Source organism: Vanacampus margaritifer, chromosome 6 (assembly GCF_051991255.1).
Source record: "Vanacampus margaritifer isolate UIUO_Vmar chromosome 6, RoL_Vmar_1.0, whole genome shotgun sequence".
Taxonomy (NCBI): Eukaryota; Metazoa; Chordata; class Actinopteri; order Syngnathiformes; family Syngnathidae; genus Vanacampus; species Vanacampus margaritifer.
Window position 1 is genome coordinate 22,623,603 of NC_135437.1, and position 27,288 is coordinate 22,650,890.

The following is a 27,288-nucleotide window of genomic DNA, read 5'->3' on the forward strand; positions in this document are numbered from 1 at the left end:
TCACAAAGGATATTGCTCTAATGACATTGCAGAAAGTTTGACGACTGAGCGCAATTTGAACCCGGTTTCCCTCGGTGAGCGCCTACGGAAAGGAAGACGACATCATTCATTCATGATTCAAGATGCCTCCAGTGCGCTACTGCTGCTATTAACAGGTTTCCACAGATAGCACCAAGTTTACACCAGCTTTCTATAAACGTTCTCAAACTGCGTGTGGAAATAAGCGCTTGTGTTAGCGAATTGGACGCTGTTTATCAATGAGGCTCATTTGCATAGAGGTTGGCCATTTCGCCGCAAATATATGCATATTACCTCAGAGGTAGCAAATTCAGGTCCAGAAAGCAAAAAAAACACTGCCACAGTTTGGCTTTAGCCTCTGATGCTAGCTAGCTAGCTATCTCCCAAGCAGGTAAATGAGCACCATGGGAGCTAGCTAGCTAGCTAGCACCTGGGGCTAAAACCAAACTGTGGCAGGGATTTTACTTTCTGGACCTGGATTTGCCACATCTGTACCTCATTTAAATATGCGCCAATTGCACTATTACTGGTTAGCGCCACGCAAAAGCCCACGCAACCCCAGAGTGGATTCGGCCCTAAATGTATGGCAGTCCACGTTCTCTGGTTTAGACCAGAGACTCACACACAGGAGGGTTGTCCGAGTCCTGACTGTGCATGGAGCTCAGACCCGTGTCCGAATCCTCGTCGTTGACGTTGCAGGTCTTTGACAGACCTCGGGCCTGCTCCACCCAAATGCCGCTCTTCTCCACTGGCACCACTGCACCCTCATCTGCCTTTGCATCATCATCATCATCATCATCATCATCATCCTCATCATCCAGGTTGGTGTTCACCTGATCGATTTCCATAGTCTCCACTTTGGCCAGTAGGTCCAGCAGTTCAGTCTCCTTGCTCTCCCAGAGCGCAAGACTCAGGTCCAAGTCGCCCCTCATGCCGTCCAGGTCAGTCTTGAGTCTCAGGCCTATGTAGAGGCTGGTGTTCAGCTGAGTTTTGATCCTCTCCTCCTCCAACGCCACCTCATCTCCAGACTCCAACACGGGAGGAGCAGACAGGCACATTTCCGACGTTTTGTCATCTTCTCCTCTATCCTCTCGCCGGCGCTTCATCCACCTGCGGTTGAGCTCCTCCTGGATCTCCGCGGTGATGCTCTCCATGAGCGCCTCTCGCTCCGTCAGCTCCTCCTGCAGCCTCACGACCTCCTCGCACCGCCGCGCGTACTCCTCGAACTGGGCCAGCGCTTCCGGAGAGATTTTGCGCGTGCAGTCCTCCGGCAATGCGGAGGAGTCCTCCAAGTATGTGTCCTGCACATAGTTGACCCCGTGTCTCTTCATGCGCTCAAAGTGCACCTTGGACTCGTAGCTCTCAATCTCCTTATCCAGCTCCTTGAGTCTCTGGACCTGCTGGCGGATGGTGTGATCCTGTGAAAGCACCAAATGGACCAAAGTTTCCATCTTCTCCACAGAGCTCTTATCTTTACCAAGTGTTTGCTCTTTCTTTTTGTTCATCTTATCCAACTTTCTGAAGGCCTTTCTCACAATGCGCCTCTGCCTCTCCTGGGACAAGTTTGTGGCCGCGGCAGGCCAGCAGGTCCTAGCGGGGGCCCTGATGACCCCGCCGGGACCCCAATTCTCCCGGCGCTGGACCACACGAGCCTCAGCACTCCGGGGTCCGTTGTTGGGAAGTGATGCGTCATTTTTGACCAGGACAAAGCGGACGTTCTCCTGCTCGTCCCCCCAGGCGCTCCAGAGTCGGAGGATTTTGGTCTTGTTGGGTAAAATCCTCTCAAAGCCCCTCCATTTCTCCACCACGCAATAGGACTGCGGGGGTCCGGACAGCATCCCAGCTGAGGCGCCTTGCTTCAGGTTCTGGTCCTCCAGCAGGACTTGGACCACATCAGTGCATGTGGTCCTCTTAGTCAGCCCGGAGACCAGCTTCTCTTCTCGGCAGACCCAAACAGAGACTTTCCCTTCTTCTGGATCCATCTCACTCACTTTAAGTGATTCCAGATAGCCTGTTCACTTTTTAAAGTAATCTTTGGATTTCAAACTTCAGTCAATTTCAGAAAAGTAAAATGCAAAAGTTCAAAAGTAAACACTGAAAGGAGCTCATCTCGAAAGTAATTCCATCCATTGCTTGTCCGCCGTCGACTTCGCGCGGTTTTCCCCCGCTGCGTGGGCATCGTGTCACTCGGTCCCCAGCAGAAAAAGCTCAACCCGGAGAGGAGCAGACGAGCGTGCCTGCCTGTGTTGGGACAGGCTGCGTGTGCGTGGGAGAGAAGAGGAGGCTACTGGAAGCTTTGGGACACGCCCACTCTCGTCCTCTCCTCCTCCTCCTCGCTCACGTGCACAAATACAAAACACAAACCCAACTAATCAGGTTTTATTTAGGCTGTAACTGAATTCAGACGTAAACTTTGTTGTTGTGTTGATATTTGCTTCCTAACATACATATTGTTAACATTTCTGCCTCACATTAGTAAGCTTAGGGTTTGAATCTTGGCTCTTCTTCTTCTTAAATAAATTTTATTTCATTTTCATTTCATTTTCATTTATTTCAGGCGACAACTTACAGATGAACGCAAGAGCACTAGTTTCATAAAGTAAACTTATTAAATCGATTAATAAACACCACAACATTTTATACATTAATATGCAACGGAAGTTTTTATCATTAAATCTGTTCATCTAAATTGAGTAATTTGTCAATTGCATATTTATGATTTCTATATTTAACAAAGTTATCTCCAAAATTGAAAGAAAGAAAAAAAAGAAAGAAAAAAAAGACAGTAAAACAGGGATTTTACAACTGAGGCTTCAAAAAAAAACATTTAACAGATTCAACAACGTTTTTTTTTTAAATTGTTAATTAAATAGATAGAGTTTAATATTGATTTTAATTCCACTAGACACAACGACACAAATCTGGGAGAAAAAAATCTGGAAAATTGTTGTTTGTGACTAAAAATCTTGGCAAAGAATGCCAAAATTAATTAAACATTAAAATTTTGAATCACTTGTATTAGAGTTTTCAGGGGGACCACACCAAAATTGTTTAGTAGTCATACAGTCAAAGAATAAATTGTTTCATTTCCACGGACAGATTTTGGTTTATGTGTGATATGTTCTTGCAGTGTTTGGGTGGGTCGCCTCGTCCCCCTAAAAAAAAAAAAAAAAAGCTCCTTCTTAGGTTAATTAAAGAGTTACAAAAGGTTGTTTGAACCAGGGGTCACCAGGTAGCTCAAAGGGCCACATGAGTAGCCCAAAGGCATGTTCTAAAAATAGCTTACCAGTGAGGTGACAAATGTTCTTTGTGTTGAGATACTAAAATCAAAAAAACAAAACAAAAAAACATTGAGCCACTTGAGCTGCATGCAACTTTTGATATTGCTATTCCTTTTTAAATCAACAATTTTACACTGGTGCACATTTGGAAATAACACCCCCAAAAAAATGATGAAAAGATGATTAGGTGATTTTCATGTAATAATTTTTATTTTGTATTACATTCAACTTTTGGAGAATAAATACTATTACCCAAGACAAAAAAGGTTGAGACCTACCTGGATGGATGGATGAATGGATGGATGGAAAGTAGAATGGACAATTTAAGAAGGGTCTGGAAAGATCAGGATCCAGATTGGCCTCCTTTAGGATGGTGTGATTGAGGAACGCTTGAGAGGGAAGCAACAGTACAAGAAATGAAGAAGTGGTCAAGTTTAGAATGCAAGATTTGGGAAAGGTCAATGGAGTCCAATTTTCATCTGCTTTGAATTTTGCTGAAGTTTGTGTAGTTTAGTAATATACCAGAGTCAGAATGACAGGACGTTTCACAGGAGCAAGAGGGAGGTGGAGTAATAGTTAAAGCTACAATTTCTGAAAGAATGAATTGTATTTGATGTCCCATGCAAATCAGGAGCCCGCAAGTGTTTAAGTAATGTTGCACAACAGCATGCATTGTTCTAAATAAAAAAAAAAAGCCGATGATAAAGCACAGCTGTGCTCAATGGCTCATCATAAAGCAGATTCTGCTGTAGAGTTATCATATATTGCTGTATACGACTCCATTATCCTTTCTTTAACTATCTCAGGCTTAAATATGGGTGAGGAATCTCATGAAAGGATTTATCTCCCTAAAGAGCATTTGTGTGTGAGATAGAGACGGTTACATTAATACCGCGTGTCATTAGTCTGTTTTTATCTGAACCGCTGCTCTTAAGAATCCATGAGGTTTGTTGGGAGATAAATGCTCAGAAAAGCATCCATGATCATGTTTCACACAAACACGAACAGGCAAGAGTGTATGGACACAAAAGTAGATAAGATAAGGAAGATTTGTTGACGCTAAGGGTAGGTCTGGGATGTGAGATAACACAGACTATTTTCCCAATCTTTGAACTAATTTCCTGTGAGGTCACTATAACCACACCAGGGCCGCCCACAGACACAGACGGTACTATCTAAAATAACAATGATACATTATTAATGCTTTATTGCTTTCTCGAATAAGCAGTAACAGTGAGGTAAATCTCAAATGAGTCACTAAAATAATTGAATGTCTGTGAGAGGTTTTCTATTTCCAACTATAGAATGGAATTGACAGCGCGTTCATGGCAGGTTTTGAACTTATTGTCTGGCTCCCTCCAGTGTTCAATAAAGGGCATTACACTGTACACGCCAACACCCCCATCATCAGCCATCCATGATCCATCTTGACTTGAGTCTGACTACACTATTAGCAAATTAAAATAAAAAAAATGACTAAGCATGAAATACTATTAAAGTATTAGCCATAGAGCTAATACTGCAGCCTACTTACAGTGCATGAATACAAGTGACAGCATCAAATTCACAGTATGTTTGGCATATACAGATGAATATTGACAAAACACCATTTAGAACTGGCCATTTATTTGAAAGTGAATAGCATATGCATACAAAGTCTCTACAAAGCTAGAAAATATCTAACATACTTTAGAGCCATGAGGGGAAAACGTTACAAAGCAAAAGATCAGACCCTGTGTGACCCAATTGACACACAACTGCCATTTGATTCTCCTACATGTACAGTACTCTTCACAAAGTAGGATGGACATTAGAATATCAAAGATATACACAACATCTGTAATAAACGTTATTGTCACCTTTATACAAAGCACCTTAAAAAAACAAAAACATCTTCCATTACTCAACAGGAAGCAAATATTCAAGGCCATTTGGGAAATTGTTACTGTATGATCCTATCTCTCCTAAAACAACATTAACAACATACAACAATCATTCACAAACTTAGCACGTGAACTTTGAAACCATTTGGGACACATCAAATATTTATTTCGGGAGTGAGGAGATTCTCTCACAGGAGTGCCTAGTGATGGGAAACTGAAGCCTCATGAACCACTTATTTTTTTTTTTTTTGACTCCTCTAGATGGTGTCTTTGATTTTAAAAATGCAGTGAAATTTAATCAGATCCCATTGCACTACCTTTATCTTTAAACCAAGAGCCCCATCCAGAGGAATTATAAATATATAATAATAATATATATTAGGGGTGTGCCGGAAAAAAATCGATTCTCATAAGAATCGCGATTCTCATTTAGTACAATTCAGAATCAATTTTAAAATTCCCCAAATCGATTTTATTTAAATTATTTTATACTGTCTTGCCTTTGTCTGTGTGCCTTTATTTGGAGGGATGTTCATGTTGTACCCGGTTTGGCCACTGAGGGGCAGTGTGTTTCCACGCAGTCTAATACACTGTTAAATTGTAGGCACATTAGAGAGTAGAAGGAAAAAGTCACGATCAAGTTACTCCAATAAAAGTTTGTTGTTTTTTTTTCAGCGTGGAGACATTCTTTTGAGTGATAAAGGTGCCGCGAGTCAGACTGGAGTAGATTACAATTCCTTGCACATCTATAGATTGAAGCAAAAATCATTGTCAATCAAATCATTTTGAATAAAAAATTGTTCTTAAACGAAAATCAATTCTGAATTAAACCGCAGGCCCAAAAATTGGAATCGAATCGTAAGACATTCAAAGATTCCCACCCCTAATATATATATATATAATTATTTTTTCTCACCAAAGTGTTTTGAAAATAATGAAACAGTAAGAGAATAAGATTTTGAGCTGTGCTGTTAAAAAATATATCCTTAATGACAAAATAAGCATGTAACCATGAATGACAATCTCTCAATCGAAAAGATGAGCCCAAACCACTGCATTGTTTTAAATGAGGCATCTGACAGCATTTCATCCCTAAGTGTATTTACTGTACATCACATGGGGTTTAAAAACTGCTACAACACATTGACTATAAGACACTGAACATTAAACATGAGTCCAATATTGGATGATGTGTAATAAGAAATGCCCAAAAAGAATTTAGTATAACGAGAAGACACTTTAGTTTCCAGACAAAGGCACTTCATGCCATTTAGCATGACAACCAGCAAACATCACCTGCTACAGTGCACAGCTTTTGGTTTCATAAATGCATTTCTTTATTGAGTAACGAAGGTACAGTTCTGCCTTCAGGCGTTTAAAAATGTGCCCTAGTCAACAACCGAGAAATATAGCTTAAAAAAACAAACAAGAGACACGTGAGTTGCAAATGATCAATTTGAACATCACCGCACATTCACTCTCTTTAAACACATAAGCTGGTTGACACGTGTTAAAGCTTAACTAAGCTGGTTGTAGTCAACTGACAACATATTTGGAGGGACATCATCTGTTTGTTTTAAAACGTTCTCCCATCTTGAGCAACTGTGATATATAGTTTATAAAATTCACAGTGCTTTCCAAAACATCTTTTAAAAACATATTTCACACGGTCAGTACATCTAAATCAGTGCCGTTTCACAAAATGTTTTACCTGAATTCTTTCATTTTGCTTATAATTTCTTATTAACATACATTTTAGATAATGTTCCTCACGTTAAAATATTGTTTATATATATTCTATTCATAATAATTTCACAAAGTTTAGAGGCTATTTTTTATTTCCTTTGACGAAAACATACAAAATTGTAGAAAAATGTGATTATTTTCTTTGGGACAAACGTTTTGTTTTGTTTTGTGCAAGACTACAGCTCACACAATTTAACATTGTTATCTGCACAAAACCAAATCTGGATGATGTTATTTCCTCTAACATGAATTTTGTATAGTTATTATTGATACACAGGGTCTGATCTTTCACACACACACACAGGCCCACATACACACACAGTCTCAGGTAGTGAGGAATATTTGATTTTGTCTTGTTTTCAAGTAGGTAAGCAACACAAAATTTGAAAATAAGTGGCATTAAATGGAGACCAGTCTCAAGGAGATCATCAAAACTCTGCCAGGTCTCATCTGATCTGACGACAGAAAGTGGTGCAACGGATGATAAAAGTCACGGTTCGGATCGGATCACGGATTTGAGTCCCGGATCGGATCGTTTTTCGGATCAGCAAAAAAAGATGAATAGCACTTTGTCTACATTTATTTTGTACAGAACTTTTTCCATTAAAAAAATCAATTCAAAATGTCTAATATAGCCGTTTAGGATTTAGGAACACAACTTTAAGTGCAATATGAGAGAGAAATCTTTTTATTTTCTACATGGTCTGTGTGTAAAATAAAAAGGTTAAAGATGTGTTCCTATAATTTAAGCAGCTAAGTTTGACATTGAATGTTTTTCTTTTTTAATGGGCTGAAGTGTTTTATAAAAAATAAATGAAGGCAAAGTTCTATTTGTCTTCTCTTTTTTTTTATAATAATGAAAAGACCTCACCGTGCAATTTGAAAAATAAATAAAGTAAGCCAGGTGCCAGCTGTCAAACCTACTAGACACTCGTTGGTAATGCTAACAGCTAGCCGGTAGCCACTCACGTGGGAAACTTCTGCCGTATCATACAATGACGGCGTAATTAGCGGTTTCTTAGCGTCCTAAATTAGCGGTCGAACGTGACTTTGGAATAGCGTTGTGCTGATGTTGGTCGCAACTTTAATGTCAATCAAAACCACTTATGTCTAAAAGGGAAGTCAAGCTTGCCATCACGCCACGACGTGGGCCACTTTCAAAGTAAAAGTGTACTAAGGCTATTTGCATTGTCGTCAATCTATTACTGTACTTGGTCAACTTTATTTTGAAGTTAGGCTAAGCGTTGTTACGCTGAGTACGTTTCAGCTTCTTTGACATGTCATGTCAGAATGGTATTGACTGTGAATGCTCACTTTTGTTTTTTCCGCACTCCAACCAATCAGCGGATGGGACGCGATCCGACCCGACCACGGGCACCACTAGACGACGTATAATTTAAATTTGTCTCCCTTTGGTTGTGACAGTGCAGGATTTTTTTTTTTTGCCCAAAGGGGAGTCATTTGCTTCAAAGACACTTTTGTAGGTTTAATTTTCAGACGCCACCTCAAATGTCAAATTCGTATACCATGAAAAGGCCACACGTGCAAGTGTGTGTTTGTATTATTCCTTGATAAGACGATAAATGTGGTGCTGCGCTCCGTGCTCGTTGTTTGACACTTCAAACACACAGGCCATGCACAGCAAGGTCTCCTGAGTGTCCCTGTTGCTCACCACCTAAAATGCCCAAAGATGAAAAATCATCCGAAATGTGCCCTTCATCAGACGACATCGCACACTGTGTGTTGTATGCTCACCAGCAGAATAGTGAAGTTCTCCAGTACGCTGTTCATCATGTACTTCTCTGGCAGGTGTTTGAGTTTGTGGATGAAGTTGATCATGTATTCACACATGGGAGAGCGGCTGATTCGGTAGACAAAACGCCCGTTCTCAAACCTGGCGTACTCCGTCTGAGGGAAGAGACTTGAGAAGATATTGAGAAAGTAAAACAAGTAACATGTCAACGAAAATACAGACGCACCTCCACCTTCTCGACGACCTGCTTGCCGAAAGAGCAGACCTTGGTGGAGCAGGTGATGGTCATGTTCTCGGAGCTCTCATACTGGCTCGTGACGCCATAGAAGGCCGCCGGGTCTTCTTGTACGTTGTAATTTAGGTCGGCCTGCCAAGATGGAAGCAAAAAGGAAGAATGTAGTCAAATGATAACAATGGGACAAAGACACAGTCGTCATTTGTGTCTAAAGGAGTGAAGAGTTTACAAAGCGAGAGCTCAAATCAAAATACAGGCCTAATAGCGCCCCCTGTTGGCTGTCATTGTCCTTAGAAATGCATCACAGAGCTACTTTAGAGAATCTAAATGATAATCATGATAAATAAGCTCATTGATGAATGCACCTGCACTTTGTCTCTCTCTGATAATTTAAAAGCATTATTCCCTTTGTAAGTATCTTTTCAGTTTATGCAAATGAGGGAACATTTTTATACAGACTATACAGGTTAGGGTGGTCCTTATTTTTTAACTTAAAGGTTCATGCCCTTACCTTACCAGTATATTTGAATAAGTACTCAATATTAATCAATGTAATCAAAGCTGCTCAAACCCTTTGAAGTTGTACATGCTATTCACATTTTTTTTCTGTAGACATGGGCTTGTTTAACCATGCAGTCAGTGTGTATTGATTCTTGTTTAACTGCATCACCAAATGTATTTTCAAATGGAAATCCCATCGTACTGTCTAATATATATCATATTTGATCTCATCTGCTCATTTTGATATTTCCCAGTTAGATATGCTGTTGTGAGCATACATATAGCAACTCATGTTTTAATTGTGATGTTTTACACTTCAACCTGAATGGACAACAGACAATATAAACTGAGACGACGGCTGAAGAACAAATCCGTTAATGAGAATTCAAATTTGACCTTGTAGATACCGCAGGAACAATTCAGATCAATTTGTGTTTTATTGATTTCCTAACATATTTAGGCGGTTAGAGTTCAACATTCATTCATAGTCATTCTCCAAACCACTTGCATTTTACCACATTTTAGGACCACAGAAACAATTGAAATGATTTTTAATCATTAAAATTAAGTAGTAGATTAGATGACGTTATGTTTAATGAATTGATTTAGTATTTTTTAATTTATGACTGTAATAAATGATTTCTTCTCCAAGATTTGAATTTATTAAGACACACGTGTGTAGGAGAAAGAAAATCAGCCAAACAATCAAATCAATAGGAAGTGATGCTGACCTCTTTTTCCCTGAACACCTTTTATGGTACTGAATACTGATACTGGAGGTTCTGAGGACTAAGTGGCGGCTCGGAGGGGATCAAACTTTTTCCGTTGGATTGACCTCCCGCTAAACAGTAGGCAAACACCTTCTCTGTCCATTTTTTTAAAACTTGTCTTAAAAAACATTTTTATTCTTCAACATTGTTTTATGTTACCACTCGCACGAGCTAACGAGATCCAATACAAGAGCTGTATCAAATACCAAATATTCTGCAGATACAACAGGGTATTATTTTAAAAATGCAATGTGTGTAATTGTAAATGGTATAGAATAGCACCGTATCATTCTAGGACATGTTTTTGTATGTTGACACTTTGAAATGACCTTTGACCTACTTAGTGATGTGAAAATGAAGATTTATAAAGCACTTGCAATATTTTTCTACTCCTCGAGATGGCGCTCTTGCTTTGAAGAAAAAGGGAAGTGCAATGGAAATTGATTACATTTAATGGCCATTCAGAAGAATCCAAAAAAAATATTACAAGCGCTTCATGAAACCTCATTTGTCCATCATTATAAATAAGAGAAACGATTAATCAATTTTCAAACTATTTCCTGAATTTAACGATTGCTTTGACAAGAAAGCAAAATGTCATGACTGCATTTATATTAAAGTTAAGAATGATAATAATTAAGTATTTCACTTGTAATTGTCATGTAAAATTCACCCATAGAAACACAGTACAGTAATTGGGCATACATTTAGACAGAGAAAAGAAAATATTCCAAATGGAACATGTTAAACCTCAATGACTAATTGAGAGAAGTGAGGGCAGTGTGCACTACTTGTAATGAGTTCTCCAAGGACAACTGTGTGGTGGGAGTTGCGCGCGCACACTCTTTAGGACGCATCCTGTACTGAATAACTGACAAACAAGATTCAAACATATTTCCAATTATTCTTCGAATGCAGGTGAGATTTTGTGTGTGCAATATTTGCATGTGAATGTGCATGTTTGACCACTTAAATATTTAGTGTGACCACAATTTTGCCTACTCACTAAAGAGTCCAGTCACTGTGAGAAAATGTGACATCTCGTTTTAAACTAAATTCAACTGTAACTCAAAAAGCATCACTGGGAGAAATCTGTAAGTTTATACTGTACCTACAAGTCTTTAATCCATCCGTCTCAGATGAAAGAAAAAACAAAAACAAAAACAAAAGCCTTGCAACTGCCCATGATTTCTGTCCAGTCAAATTGTACTAATCACAAAAGTGAGGCTATAATTGGGTACCAGGGGTGTTTAACATCTGATGTATCCCTGAGTGGGAGATGAAGCAACACAGGAGGTCAGGAGGTGAGCAGGTGTTCAAACAAAGCCAGTGTGAGATCACCACTTCCATATCCCAGGTGGAAAGACATCACACATACAGAACATACACACACCCTCACACCTGTCAGCACTAGGAAATGTCCCAATGGAAAACTACCGGTTGGCTTACAACCGCACAAAAGTGAGGACACCCCTACACATTTCGGCAGATATTTCATGATATAATTTCATGGGAAACACTGACAAGGAAAAGTAGTCAGCTTATACAACAATGTAAATGTATTGTTCCTTTGAATTAAGTCAAACAAAAATGATTACACTCCTACCCAAGTGAAAATGCCCAAATTGAGCACAGTCAGTCATCTTTCCCTCCCCGGTGTCATGTGACTCAGTGGTACAAGGTATCAGGTGTGAGCAAGGAGCAGGTGTGTTAAATTTGGTATTATGACACTTCTCACACTCTCTCATATTGCTCATTGACAGTTCAACATGGCACCTCATGGGAAATAACTCTGGAGCAGTGGAAGAGGATTCCAGTGGCAACCGGCAAAGTTCTGGTAAAAGCCCATTTCCAAGAGAGTTAAGGCAGTGCTGGCCACACAAAATATTGACACTGGGCGTTCTCACTTGGGGTGTGCTCACTTTTGTTGCCAGGGGTTTACCTAACAATGGCTGTAATTTGAGTTGTTTTAAAGTGGAAGTCAACCTTCAACATTTCTTGACAATAATGTGTTAGATGTGGCCTCACTAGTCTAAACATGACATTCTGATTAATATTACATTTGTGGAATATGAGTTATGAAGCAAAATCCAGCCATTTTTATACATCTCAGGGGGCGGCCATTTTGCCACTTACTGTTGGCTGAAGATGACGTGAATGTTGCTGAGGGCTCAGCAATCATAGCTCACCTGTTTTCTGAAGCTGAGCTGTTATCTGAGACCTGAGCAACATTGATGCCATCTTCAGTCGACAGCAAGTGGCAAAGTGGCAAAATGCCCCCCCGAGATGGATAAAAACAGCTGGATTTTGCTGCTTCAAGCAATACTAAGGAACTTTCAGTTTATGTTGATTATGGCGGCGCCATATGGACAAAAGCGGTATTGTTATGGCTGAAGGAAGACCACATTTCCCATGAGAACAAGCGCATTGCATCGTTTTTTTAGCTCACGCCAGCGAGTAAAAGCCAAAACTTTTCAGTTGTTTTGCAGCTTCTTCCAGGAAAGCAGTAATCTTGTGTCGACATTCAAGTTGGCCTCTGTTGTTGTAACGAATGGGGAAAGGGGGAAGTGACGTATGCCATAAAGCAGTAAGCACATTTGTATTTTTTCGTGTGGCAGCGTTCCTACCATCCTCCTCAAAGTTGCTTCGTGTAAAAATGATACAGATCCCTCTCAGGCCGTGGCAAAGGTACCATTCAATTAATTTTCAATCTATGTTTCATCAGAAGAGCAACGAAAATATTTTATTAATGTTGAAAAGTTCCTTAGTGCTACTTTAACTCATATTCCACTAACACAATATTAACCAGAATACCACATTAAAAGATCTGCAGAACACCGTATAACCCTTTTTTTGGCGAGGGCAATTTCAAAGCCTATCTGAAGCTTGAATTAGTTGTCTTGGGAATAGAGATGGAGGGAACCCCAAATATGTCTACTGTAGGCATCAAGTCTAACTCAGTTATGCGCTCACCCAAAACTTGATGAGATAGAAAGCGTTTTGAGGGCCCTTGGAAAAGAGCTCCTTAAGGCCACCCTTCTTCTCTGGGAACTTGTCGTAGATCTGCCTGATGTCCACACACTCCAGCAGGGGGTCACTGTAGCTCGGATTGCTCTGATTGATGTGCACAAACAGGTGCTTGTTGTACTGAGGAGAGGAGAATAATGAACAAATCAGACAGCAATAAGGACATTGATTACAGAGGTTGTCAAGTTAAGCAATAATGTGTTGTCTTTTCTAAAGTACCACTGATTTTTCACACCCACTTCGGTGGGGCAAAATTGTTCTCCACATTTGATCCATCCCCTGAGGGAGCGGTGAGCAGCAGCAACAGCAGGCGCTCGTGAATCATTTGGTGATCTAACTCTCCGAATTCCAACCCGTAACTGTCAGGCAGGGCGGTAAAAATTGCCTTTTTTTTTATAGTCTTTGGTATGACCCGACCAGTGATTGAACCCACAACCTCCCAGTCTCAGGGTGGACACTCTACCACTAGAGCCACTGAGCTGGTATCTGGCCTTCGAATAAATAATGACAGCATTTGCATAAATGCTGTCGAATGGCATAATTTATGCCAAACAAGATGCATCAACAGTTTGAAAAATGATGTGGATAAAAAATATCCTTTTTAACTAAAAATTGCTAACATCTTGTGATTCATATTGATTGAGCTGTAAAGTAGCTCAAGAATTCAGTTAGTTCAATTAAATTCACACAACCACACACTTTACAGAAAGTTATCTTAAGTAGCCAAGCTTTAGTCCTTAATAATATATTTATTTTTAAATAGTATAAATGTGTGTGCGTGAGTCCTTCAAGCACTCAATCATGTTTATGCCTGATGCCACGTGAAATATTGTGTGCAGTAAAGAATTAAACAAAAACAAAAATCAGCAAGATGAATGCCATCTGTCAGCGTTTACAAGGCAGAAAAATAGCATTGAATCCACAGTGTGGCAGTATGAAAGATAGACTGAAAGCGCAGAGCTTTAACAAGGTTAGTCATACGTGGAGATGCACAATGGAGGCTAACGCGGGCTATCTGTCATCTAAGTGTGTGTGCGTGCGTGTGCGCATGTTTGTGTGGTACTGACTGCTTCTTGGTCTCGTTGGGTTTCCAGGAATGATGAGAACTCTACCAGTCTTAGTTTAGTGGTACCGATTGAGCGACCCTGCCACGCTGGCTCTCTGTGTGGCTCGGGTGCAGGACGCTCATAACCTGAACAACACGCACACAAATTGAAGCAGTGGCATCATCAAATTATGATTTATTAAATAATTACAAATTTACACAAGAATTAAAAAGAGAGGATACAGTCCTTAAATAATATTACTGTTGATAACATCAAACAGAATTGAGATCGCTAATCCAGTGATGTACTGTATGTTATGTTATTATGATGTATGTAGCACAGTTAAATTATGTTAAAATGTGTTTTTGTATAGCGATGATGATTTCTATAATTATAAAAGGTTACAAGCCCAGACTGATTTACCGTATGTCATTTTCTCTCTTTCCAATAAGACACTGCTTTGCAATTGTTCGTGTTTTATGTAAATATTTCCCCAAAACAAAACCAGATTTTTGTTACAGGATTCCATTGTGATACTGCGCTGCAGGTAATATGTATGCATCTCTGTCAGTTTCATTGTCTTTTATTGACTTTCACTCTAGTATTTTTCACCTGTTTGCTCATGTTGCTGCTGGCTATTACTGTATGTCTGTTGAGTAAGTAAGAAATTGTGCTGGCTAATTAGATCTTTCAAAACCGGTGGAAATGCAAGATTTATTATGGTCAACTGTTCTGTGAAAGAATGCTGATGCCGTATTTTCACTATAAGCCGCACTTAAAAGTTTACATTTTCTCAAAAATCATTGATGTGCCTAATAGGGAGGTGCGCCTTTTGTGTGCACCGAGTTCCAAAATCTAATGTAGTTGTGCGACTTTGGTAAGCAACCCACTTGACTGTCTGTGTGGGAGCATTTCCTCCAACAGACAGCGGAGCAGTGCCAACATATTGCTTAAACACAGGAAATCCGGCCCTGGTTGAGGACTGGCAGGCATGAGAACCTGAAAGACTCAACTGTCCTCAACCAGGGCCGGGTTTTCTGTATAAAAGATTGAAAAGGACGTTATGGTGCTTATTGCTTTTGGAACTAGAGCGAGTTACGCCACAATTTGTGAATGGATTGTGCATGCATGCTTGGGCTAAACATGTCGGCTTGCACTAATCGAGCTTTCACAAAAGCCGGCATCATTTCTGAGGAGCTGCATGCTAACGAGACGGACTTTGACAATACTAGAATGACGAGGGAACCTGGCGTGTTTGATGGAAAACTTGCCCAGCTAATAAATACTCATAATACTAATACTTAAAAGTACAACCAAACTCAGTTTTACTCCACTGCCTTTTTAAAAACATACACTAGCAAGTGAAAGCATGCTACCAGTTTGAGCTAGCGTATGTTCAAACGTGCGGTGCGCCTTATGGTGTGTGTTAAATACAGCAATAGCACCCGTAGCTGAAACTGTGCCTTATGGTTGTGAAAATATATTTAAAAAATTTTGTTCATAATTTTTTTTATGTAGGGCTGCCATGCCACTTTTTGGCTTGTAAATCTGACTATCGCCAGTGCCTCACCGCAAGTCATAATAATGTACAGTACATAGAAAACACATATTGATGACTTGATAAAAGTTTAAAATGTTCACAATTCTAAAAAAAACCTAAACAAAGTGCCGTTTTGAATGGAAGCTGTATCTTTTGAGTGTTAAACTAAAATAACATACAACCAGATGATTACTTGCACATTTTATAGGCTTAAATTGATCACTATAAAGGAGGCAGGCAGACTGACCCACTTTATTCTACTCAGGAACTTCCCACAAGGCAAGCCTCATGGTGACCCGGCCCACTTTAAAAAACTACTTAGCACAGGCCTAAAGAGCAAGGAGGAGGACCACCTGTTCGCTTCAGACAAAAGAGATAATTGCCGTGTGGTTCCTCTCACCTGTGATTGTGGTGGTCCCTGCTGTCTGCACGGAGTACGCTTGCTGCGAGAACGGCTTGATGCTGAGAGAAAGAGGCGGACAGAAAGGGCAGCATTAAGACTAAAAGGACACAAGACACAGCATGGCCAGTCACATTGTCCCTGCATTGTACTGAAATGGATTACAGTGTGTTCTGTGACTTGCAGGAACACTTGCACAAGCGGTCAAGAGGGTCTAAAAAGCTATAAAAGGCCTCTTTTCATATCCAAACCATTATGCAGTCATGTGACTTCAACTTGAACTCAAGACATAAGGATTATGCTTGGAGATAGGAGGGTCAAATTTAAGTGCACTAAACTTCAATTAATTCTGTCTGTACTTTTCTCACATGCGCAACATGTACTGTATGATTTGTCAAGATTGTATTGTGCTGTGATCCGTGTGCCCTTTGTGACTGTGACATTGCAACCATAGGCAATTAGGCTGCTGCCAAACCCAAATAAGGTGCAACTGGTTGCATAACATCATTCATTACAATAAAAATAAGACTTTACAATCGCAATGTAGTTAACAGGTAAGCTAAGCGTTATACTGGCTTCCTTTTTCTACTTCTACTACGCTTTATTCTTCTCTGTAAAGTTCAAAAATTATAATTTCAGCAGGATGGTTATCTTTATCAACTAGCAAGAAGCAAGTGCCAACAGAATAAATTTGAAGTTGTTAAATTAAGGTCCACCTTCTGCATCTACCAAAAACAAAGACTGGTCAACTCATTACTGCTTCATTCAAGGCTGCTCGTATACATTAATTACAGTGTGATACGGTTCATATTGAACAACAGTAATGCAGCTTGAAAGAGTGCATAAAGTGACTTACTCTTCTGAGGCGGAACTGGATTGTCCTCCAGGGATCATCCCCTGCCACAGCTGAAAATTAAGCACCATTAATACATTGAACAAGGGCTGCATGATCACAGTACATTCTTGTGTTATTCACTATCACACAGTGAGAAAAAAACATGGAAAGCATTGTTGTTTTTGTTACTTCATACAGTCAAGTGAATGCAGCCCTACGGGTTGCATCAGGAAAGGCATTGGGCTTACAACTTGGCCAAAAGATAATGAGCATGCCATTCAGCCTAAGACTTCTATCCCGGATCGATTGCTCCCCAGGTTAACAATGACCACCATCAGCGCCGTTAACCTATACAAGGCAATTCAGGTGGCAGTTCAGCGACTGTGGGGTCAAAGACAGATTAGGGGCGCAATGTGGGTTTCTAGACAGACACATAGGATCCAAATCCAAAAATCCTATTTTTAGATACAGACAAAATACAACAATAGGTGCAAAATTTTTGTTCTTTATACATTTTGTTTTTGATAATACATTATCAATGTATAAAAGAGCCACTGTCATAACACAACAAAGGATTTCAAGCAAACACCAGAACAACCACATACTGTATTTTTCCCCACGCGCAAAGGGCTCTCTAGCATAAAAAATACCAATCAAGGACCATTTAACAAGAACTAATTTTAGTGGGGTTTTTTTTGTTTTGTTTTTTACAAAAATCAAGTAAAATGTTAATATTATTGAGGTATGTTTGTCCTGCGTATTATTCCAATTGATTAGGCCTACTCACGTTATAGGATAGGTCAGTATGAGGCTCGGTGTAAGCGCAAATAAGCCATGTCTGCTATCTAGTGGTGACTGTGAATATACCAACTTGAAAACTACACTTGACACCTGCATACTCCGCAGTTCGGCACCTACGGATTCACACATTCGCAGATTTGTTTTGTTTTCTTTATTTTTTTTTAACATTTTGAATTTTTTCAGCTCCCCCCCCCCCCACGTTTCCCTCCGTTCTTTTATGTATTTATGTTTCTATTAAAAGGGAAGTCAATGTGAGCTCCCCTCCAAATGCAGCCTATCAGTAGCTCGTTTGCTTGAGCGCACACAAGCGCTCCATGTTTGGTGCATTCTGAATAACCGAATGGCACATTTTACAACACTCTTGAGTTTCCGAAGAGTCGGCGTGAATCAGTGCGCACTCAGAGCGTATTTCCCAATGCTCCCTTAGAGAGAGTCGACTGTGGAAACACGTTCTGGACAAGCAAAAAGGAAAAGCGAAGATTATTTTATACAGTGCCAATCTTTCTGCCCATCAAACACTTAAATCATGAATGTTTTTTTCTTTCTTCTTCTTTTATGTTTTAGGGGTGGTCTTAGTCAATGTTAGCATGTGTTACCTGTGTGTTGCCGGCAAAGTTGGCCCGCACGATTCCCGGAAGCAGCTTGCTGTGTATGGCAGTGGCTGAAACGATCTGAGAAGAGGACATGGACGAGATGCTTTGTAGTGCTTTTTCCTTGGCATTATGATCCTACAATGCAGCAAACACATCAAAGAGAACATGTAAGAGAAACGTTAACAAAATAACCAACAGACAATCCAAACTAAAAGCAAGCATCAATCATTGTCAAGTTATCTGATTTAAGTGCAGCTTCTCCAACTTGAAAGAGACAAGTTTTCCTTTTCTTGCTTTTATTTTTCCAAGGCATTGATCATTAGGTGACCATTAGGTGAAAAACCTTTTAAACAAGAAAACACATTATGTACAAAATATTACAAACAAGCACATTGAAAAATTCTGGACTTAGCAAAATTCATCAATATTCCATATTCAACGCAAACTATTTTTATATCAATACAACCCATTCAATAAAAATAAAGTTCGTTTTTTTAAACTTATTTACATTATTTCTTAAAACATAGTTAAATTATGTTTAAACCTCATTTAATTGCAAAATGTTTTTTTTTCTAAATACACCCACCCCCCCAAAAATTTTTTTTATCCTGCGACCATTTACACCTCAACAAATGCTACCAAATAAGCCCTCATTCAACTCCTGCTAATTCAGAATCATCGCCACAAATTTTTCATCATGTGTGACTGAAGGCAGGCTAGAAACCGAGCGTATCAATTCAAGCAAGCAACAAACAATTGACCAGTTTAACACCCGTCCTCCTAAACACCGTGCCTCTCCATCAGATTAACTTAACAGAAACGTGTAAATTCAATCACACTCAAACAATTAATATCGCTAAACAAACGCGACTTCCGCTAGACTCTCCATTTAATATGTTGCTCTTACCGGCTGTGTCTTCAACTTTTGGAAGCTTGCCCTGCACGCTGATAACTCCACAGGTGTCAGCGATACTTAAGAGTGCAACACTAGCTATGCTAACAGTAGGGCTTATTTTCACGTGACACCACCGGTGCCACTCCTTAAATGTTCCGGGCGCAACAGGTGGTCTGCTCCTGTCTATCTGAAAATTATCTTACAAGATGTATTTACTTTCTACATCCTCTCTGTTCTTTATTTGAATAATTTTAATTTCTACTTTTATTCATAACAAATAAACTTAATATTACGTTAATATACTTTAACTTTTTATTTTTATTTATTTGAATATCTATCATTCGCTATAAAATTAAAATAATGTTTGAGACCACTGGTTTGACTTCACAATTATAGCAGCATACTTTATTTGGCATGACAGTAATAAAAAGAAAAATCTCATAAAATGTGCCCTTCTTGGTTTGGCTATAAAATACATTTCAGTCTTTTAAGACTTGATTTGAGTAGCTCCTGAATTATGAATTATGGAGCTCACTCGCCATCCTTTGATTTCTTGCCTTGTTAAATCCTGTAGCACTATTTCCGTGCCCTGCGCAAGACTAGTGCAAAAGGGAGGTCAAACTGTGTGCATAGCTGGAGTTTTCTTTCTTCTGCTATTTTCGTAGACGCACACCATTAGAAACGGGTGTTTGCACCGTTAATAATAATAATGTGTTCAATGAATTTATTTCTACAAATATTCACAGGATTTGATGCATGATGTAGTCATATTTATGAATGAAATATGATGACATCCACTACACATGTCCGTGGAACTAAGAATGCGCATCCACCTCAATCAAATCCACCAAAATTGTGTTATACGACCTGCACCCCAACTTAGACCTGGTTTCACCTGCTCTAAAGTCTAATCTTTTCTACAAGTCATTCCTTCAATTTTTTTCCTACTGTTTGCACTAGGGCTGGGTTTAAAATATCGATATCGAATCGATATTCCTTTTCATAGCCCAATACCGATTCATAAAACCATGAACCGATACTTTTAGTACGGCTTTTCCCCCGTAAATTAATGTGCCCGAGGCGAGCATGTACTCTGTTCAAAACCTAATTTTAGCGCTGTGGTTGTAGTTTATTTAAATTATTATTTATTGTTTTCATCAGGTCATGTTCAATCAAACATACATGACTGATGTCACTGCATTGGATTCAATTATAAATGTAAATATTCATATTTTGAGAACAAAGTTTCTACTTTTTATTTGCAGCATTAGTACTTCTGAGAATGTCTGCCATATAAAAATAAATTTGGTACTATTGGCATGAAATCCTTAACTTATTTGACCCATTTCAGGTCAGTTTCTCAATAGATTGGGGGCTGGGCGAACTCTGGATGACCTAAAAAAAATATTTATAATAACTGCAAAACAGTAATAGCACAAAGGAAACTTTTTATGGCACAAACCAGCACAAACGCAGCACAAACTAACATTTTGCATGGGGTGGGAAGCCAATTTTACGCATGTGAAGTACGTTCTTTACTTTCAATTAATTGCATTGAAACACAGAAAAAGGATACCAGTATGTCTAAAGTCTGCAGTATCAACAATACTCCAAGATCAGACTTAGAAGAGAGACTGGGAAGCGAAAAAACTGGACCATATAAGCATGAATGTACATGTACTGTATAGATATACGAGGTTGTGAGGAAGTGGACAAGAAGGGCTTAATTAGACACTTAAGATAATCAGTCACGACCTTTGCTTATGGTCGGTCGCTTCTTGCTCTTCCAGCAGTATAGTTACTGTGTATTCGCTAATCAGAAGTTGTGTCCCAACATGTTCACATTTGCAACACATTGCATTTATTAGGGGATTTTCCACCGCTGGAACTTTTGGAGAACTTTTCAATTTACCTTGGTAAAATTCAGTTTGCACGTTTTTCCACCAACAACAATTTCCGGGGTAATTAAATTCCCCAGGGGGCATCTGAGTACTATCTCAGCAGCAGGGTCTTTCTCAGCCAGGCTGGAACTTTGAGGGGGCGGGCTGCACTTATGCAGGACCAAAACTGCCAAAATTGAAAATAAATGACTAAATAAATAAATATAAATAAAAACGGATATGAAAAATATAATTCAAAAATTTAATTAAAAAAATAATATAAATGGAAATAAAAATAATAAAAAATACATATATGCATAAATAAATCAAAGTAAAAATAAAATAAATAAATAACGAGATTCAAAAAATTAAAGTGAATACAAAAATAGTCAAAAGAAATACAAAAATAAATATATAAATAGAATTAAATATAAATGAATAAATAAAACGCTCTGCTCTCACATTTATTTATTTCATGCTGCAGACGCTTTGCCAGGACGAAATGTTATTCAAATGAGGGGGCGGTCCTAAGCGTGTTTTGGGTTGGACTCCACCATTGCAAACTGCCTTTCATTGGTCTAGTGAGCGGCTTCGGTGAACAAGGAAGTCTCGCTGGCTTACATGGAGAGCTCCAGCAATGGACGACTACCACCCAAGACACACTTAAGACTGCCCCCTCATTTGAATAACATTTTTGAATTACATTTTATATATCTGTTTTTATTTTCCTTTTTAGTCATTTGTTTATTTATTTAGTCATTTATTTATTTTGAATTTTGACAGTTTTGATCCTCCATATGCACTGACCAAGGCTGATTGGATGGTCAATTTTGGGGTGTTGTTGTTTTTACATCGACTGGGCTCGTCAAACTTATACGTTATCAAACTCATTTGAATTGATTACCGAGAACCCTAAGACGCTGTGGAAACACAAATTCTAAATTCTCTGCGGAACTTTTACAACCAAGAACTCCTGTTACCCAGAACGCAAAGATCCTGGGCTTGTTGGTGGAAAAGCAGCTATTGTGCACCTTATATACCTTTGTAAAGTCCTACCTTTATTTTGGACTGGAACTCCCTAGATTTTCTTCTGGCTAAGACCTGGATATGACTGGAAACCTGTAAGATTTATAGTGTACAGTAGAGTACAGTAGAATACAAACAAGTACAAAGGAGTAGAAAAGAGCAGAGGAGAAGATAGAAAGAGCAGAGGAAACAACCAACAGTGGGTTACCATGGTTATGAAAAGACTCTTTCCACGCACTCACGCACACGCAAACACACTAGTCCCCTGACAACAGACTACATCCATCTTTGTGCATCAAATGAGTGAGCAGAAAGACACTTAGGAACACTGGACAAGGACTGAGGTATTAGTAGCTGTTTTTGCTTTCATATACAGGACTGTATGCATACCATCTTTTTCAGACTATAAATTCAGTTGTACCGGAGTATACTACAAGTCGAACCAGTCAAAAAATTTAGAAGAAAAAAGCATTTTAAGTCGCTGGAGAAAGTTGCATATTTGAGGGAAATTTATTAGACTAAGTTGCTCAGAGTATAAATTGCATTTTGGGGAAAATTTATTTAATAAAAACCAACAGTAGAGATGGACTTGCAACTAAAATCGCTGTCCCCTAATTGTGAGTGTGTTCGGAAATCTGCTCCAAGGGCGCACTGCTTCCACTCCGACCATTCAGAATCGCGGAGTGTTGTTCAAATGTGCCATTTGGTTATTCACAGTGCCCCTAACAAGGAGTGTTGAAGCCCGGGCTGGGCGTCAGGTAGTACTGATGGAAACAGTTCAAGCGTGAGTTGCTGGTTGATTTATAACATAGGCTAGTTCGGAAATTAATGGCAGTGGAAGCCAGGCACTCTGCTTCTCAGAACAATACAATCCCAGAGTGGTTCTTTTGAGTGATAAAAGTGCCGTGAGTAGCACGCTAATTAGCATTAGCATTAGCAAGTCAGATCATTCCAATTCCTTGCACATCTATAGATTGAAGCAAAAACATTGCCAATCAAATCATTTTGAATCAAAATCGATTCTGAATCGAATCGCAGACCCAAAAATCTGCATCAAATAGAATCGTGAGACATTGAAAGATTCCCACCCCTAGTATTTAGTTGTCATAACTACTACTACCTGTAATTCTTTTTCTTCCACTTCTTCTTCTACTTTCTTTTCGTGGGTGGTAAATACTTTTGACGTATTACCACCACCTTCTGGCCACCAGCAATAATGCACCAAAAGTACATGCCAACTGACAAAAGACAGGGCCAGAAAAAGTGGGAAAAAAAGTGTGACTAATAGTCTGACAAAAATATGATAAGGAATATGAAAACAAAAAACAATTACTTTGCCTTGATGGATAACACACGTATTATCGCATGTATCACATTTGATTTAAAAAAAAAAAGGGAGAAAAAAAAAAGAAGTCAGGATTCTGGATTCAACCTCCTTCATGCATACCTGTTTCCGTGTCCGCGTTTTTCCTGTGCGGAGTTTGATGTATCTGGCTATAAGCTCATTTCGACCTAAAAAGCAAAAACAAAACAGGAGATTATTTCACCTGGTCAATTGTATGTACACAGACATACAACTACATTTCTGTAACTTTTCTTTAATCACAGTCAGAATTCAGATGACCCTAAGTGGCACAATTTGGTGTCATTGGCCCAGTGACATGCAGCCTCACATATAGGGGCGCTGTGATCATCATACATAACCACCCTCCTAAACACACACACACACACATGCATATAATCAGGCACTCCCAATAACACTCCATGGCTCTGAATACACATGACCCAACAATACAAGCATTCATGCAGACTGGCCACCCCCGATTAACGAAAGCACCAGGCCAGCTGTAACCATGCTTACATGGGTGCACATGTGTGAGTGCACACACACTGACATACACGGACAATGCTGAATAATTCAACCCATTGAATTGGGAGCACAGCATGACCTGGCTAGCATAGATTAGCGCAGCCGAAAGAGCCATAAAGAATAAAGTGTGTTCACATTATAAGTTCAAGTGTGCCATATTTTGACGATGCTGTGTGAAATTATGTAATGTGTTAGTTATTTTGCCTGTTAGTAAACGTGGGTGTTGTGTGTTGTTTGGTTGGTGCCTTACGGTGCTTTTTGTTCCAATCAAGTGAAAAACCAAAGTCAGGCCAGCTGGCTAACTGATGGTCAAGATCAGCACAAAGCCAAACCTCAACACACAACCCAAATGGCGCACAACAATAGCTCTAACTAACTAGCAGATGGTGTTTGTGTGTGTGTGTGCGTGTGTGTGTGTGTGTATTCTGACCTATCGCGCTCTCACTGAGATAGGCAGCATGCAGCTTAGACTGATAAAATCTACAGCTCCCCATGCAGGTGTTTTCCTTCCAGCAGTCAAACGCTGCCACTGACAACAGAACGCACACACATACATGTACATACATGCATGACTGCCAACACACACACACTTGTGCGCGCGCATACACATGCGCACGGACACACAGAACAAGCCCTGGCTGCGGAGGCTGACATCTGACTCCAGAGGGGCCAGCTGGTCTTTCTAGGAGGCTTAACGGTGAATTATCATCCTTCACTAACCCTGCGGCACACATCTTTCTCTCTGGCCCTCCCTCTTTTGAAACTCTCCAACACACATGCACACACACACACACACACACACTCCCTCCCACTGTATATCCATCTTCTGTTCTGGCTGTTCTCTTTCCCCTCCTCTGTCCCTCTCCAAGTGAATAGGCTTCTGCTCCCTCCCCCTTCCTGTCTCTGCCTCCCGCTGTACTTGGCCAGTGAAAGACTTCAAGGCCAAAGTCAGATGGTCATTAACCGTGACCAACAGGAGCTCCAGAACACACACACACACACACACACACACACACACACACACACATACACACACACTTCAACTTAAACTGCTGAACAACTGTTTCTCACAAAGGAACTTCTGTTCTTAAGACATGATGAAATATTCTTCTGATACAATAAATATACTGACACTAGACGGGAAGCTACTCTAACTTTTATAACTGCAATTCGCCGTAAGCAGGGCTGCACATAAGTGGTGTGAAAGTGCGCGCCAGATTTGGTTGTCTCAGAAAGTGCGCATTTGCATTCGAAATATATTGCAGCAAGAGATGTCTGTTGATCGCAGCAGTGACTGCAGGCAGGGCATGAGGGCAACCCGTTGAGAAATCAAATTAGAAGACGCAAAAATGGCTTCCTACACAGCAAAATCGCTAGTGTTGGATTAACATTAGGTGTCCTCACCAATGAGTGTAAATGTGACACTTTGCAAAGTGTTACTTTTTCCACACTTAACCAGTGTTGCTCCAACACTGTATAGTGTTAAAAATATCACTGGTAAACACTAAGTAGTGCTGAAAGTACTCTACAATAGTATCAGTGTTAAACATTGAATTCTGCCAAACTACCTTTAAAACTCGTGTTGAAACACTTAGGAGTGTATTGCACTAGTGTCAGAGTTTAAAAAGTATTTAACTCAAGCTACAATTTACTCTGGTATGTTACTGCGCTTTATATTTTGACTAGTGATGACACAGCATAAGGAGCAACTGGTGGTTCAGTATCTTGCTCAAGGACACTTTGACATAGTCACAGTGGCCTGGGATCGAACACATTCTCTCAGGGTCAGAAGACAACCACTCTACCACTGAGCCATGCCACCCTGACAACATCACCTGGATGTATCACTATTGAAATATCAACAGCACGCTGGAAAATTGGAAAATTACTTACTTAGTTACTTAGTTATTAGCACCAAACAACAACCTTTGGTGCTCATTTTAGGACCATGGCAAAAATGTGTATGCGTAAAACTGACTTTAAGACCATTGGTTGTAGCAAATGCGTGCAACAACATTCAAACCTGTCATTTCAGGTTACAATAAAGACGGAGCAACCTACCAAGATTTAAAATATGAGCTTAACATTAAGCAAGTTTTGGCTGCTTGACTGAGGAGATCTCGGAAAAAGAGACCTTGTCTCTTAAAAAGTCAACAATAAATATGTTTTGACCTTCAGAATGTGAACTCAGGTCCAGAGTTGGGTTTCACTCATGCCCGTACGGACAAACATGATCAAGGTCTCTAATTTAAGTTTAGGAATTTAGTCCACAAAAACTGAGTGACGTTTTAGAAAGACTCAAGGTGTATTGTTTACTCCAAGTACTTCCTGTTCAACATCAGCCCATGTAAAGGATTGGTCTTGGTAAAAAAAACTACCGATTAAATTAAACAATTTAAAGATATAATAGAAAGTATAGTAATTTTACAGAAGCAATGAACTATTTGCTGGCAGATGTATACATTAAACAGATGGTTACCAAAATTAGTCAGGTTTCCATCCAATTGTTTAGAATTTTTTTCAAGCGAATTTAATGATAATGCGCATAATGGACATGCAACTTATGCCCGCTTCCATCTGTTCTTCTTTTGCGAATATTGAGAGGGGACTCACCATAGAGATGTGATCCACCCGTTTTAAAAAAAAAAAGAAGACCAGGAAGCGACTGCGCCGTGCGATGATGTCGTATGAGTTTTTTTTTTCTTCTTTTTTTTCTTTTTTCTTTTCAGGAAAGCTCAGTATTGTTCATTCGATTTGACATCATCATTGCTCTCCACAAACAAACAAATCAATTAAAAAAATGTAATAAATGTTTTTTTTTTAAAATATATATACATATATATATACATATACACACATATACTGTATATATATATATATTTTTTTTTTTTTTTGTATGTGGGTGAGTATGTGTATGTGCGTGTGTGTGTGTGTGCGTGCGTGCGTGCGTGCGAGCGTGTGTGTATTCATCAGTTCACCTAAAGCCCATTAAAAAAAATCCCATACTAATAATATAATATAATAATAAATTGCCAAATGCAGAAACATCAATGTAAGTTATCACAATGTAGTGGCTCTCGCTAACAGACAGAATTAAGTAACCGGAATTAGGTTAAAAAATTCTATATACGTAGACCATGTTTCTATAAATTTTGATATTTGGTTTTTATTTGAGGCAGATATTTTTT

The 27,288-nt window shown here is 39.4% G+C and overlaps 2 protein-coding genes across 3 annotated transcripts in view; both read right to left on the reverse strand.

The window, feature by feature from the left end:
* Nucleotides 1-454: 454 nt before the first annotated feature.
* On the reverse strand, nucleotides 455-2,263 carry LOC144054331 (ras association domain-containing protein 10-like). The gene has a single exon (XM_077569658.1). The coding sequence runs from the start codon at nucleotides 1,998-2,000 to the stop codon at nucleotides 624-626; it is 1,377 nt and encodes a 458-aa protein (XP_077425784.1). The 5' UTR covers nucleotides 2,001-2,263; the 3' UTR covers nucleotides 455-623.
* Nucleotides 2,264-4,908: 2,645 nt separating this feature from the next.
* The window catches only part of LOC144053230 (transcriptional enhancer factor TEF-1-like), a 45,397-nt gene continuing 23,017 nt past the window's right edge, over nucleotides 4,909-27,288 (reverse strand). For both annotated transcript variants that reach the window (XM_077567440.1, XM_077567442.1), the window contains 10 exons: nucleotides 23,678-23,742; nucleotides 22,261-22,323; nucleotides 18,433-18,564; nucleotides 17,057-17,106; nucleotides 16,201-16,262; nucleotides 14,282-14,406; nucleotides 13,161-13,334; nucleotides 8,908-9,048; nucleotides 8,684-8,836; nucleotides 4,909-8,603 (listed from right to left, as the gene is read on the reverse strand). In XM_077567440.1, the coding sequence (XP_077423566.1) occupies nucleotides 8,490-8,603; nucleotides 8,684-8,836; nucleotides 8,908-9,048; nucleotides 13,161-13,334; nucleotides 14,282-14,406; nucleotides 16,201-16,262; nucleotides 17,057-17,106; nucleotides 18,433-18,564; nucleotides 22,261-22,323; nucleotides 23,678-23,742 (1,079 nt within the window). In that variant the 3' untranslated portion in view covers nucleotides 4,909-8,489. The remainder of the gene's footprint in view (nucleotides 8,604-8,683; nucleotides 8,837-8,907; nucleotides 9,049-13,160; nucleotides 13,335-14,281; nucleotides 14,407-16,200; nucleotides 16,263-17,056; nucleotides 17,107-18,432; nucleotides 18,565-22,260; nucleotides 22,324-23,677; nucleotides 23,743-27,288) is intronic.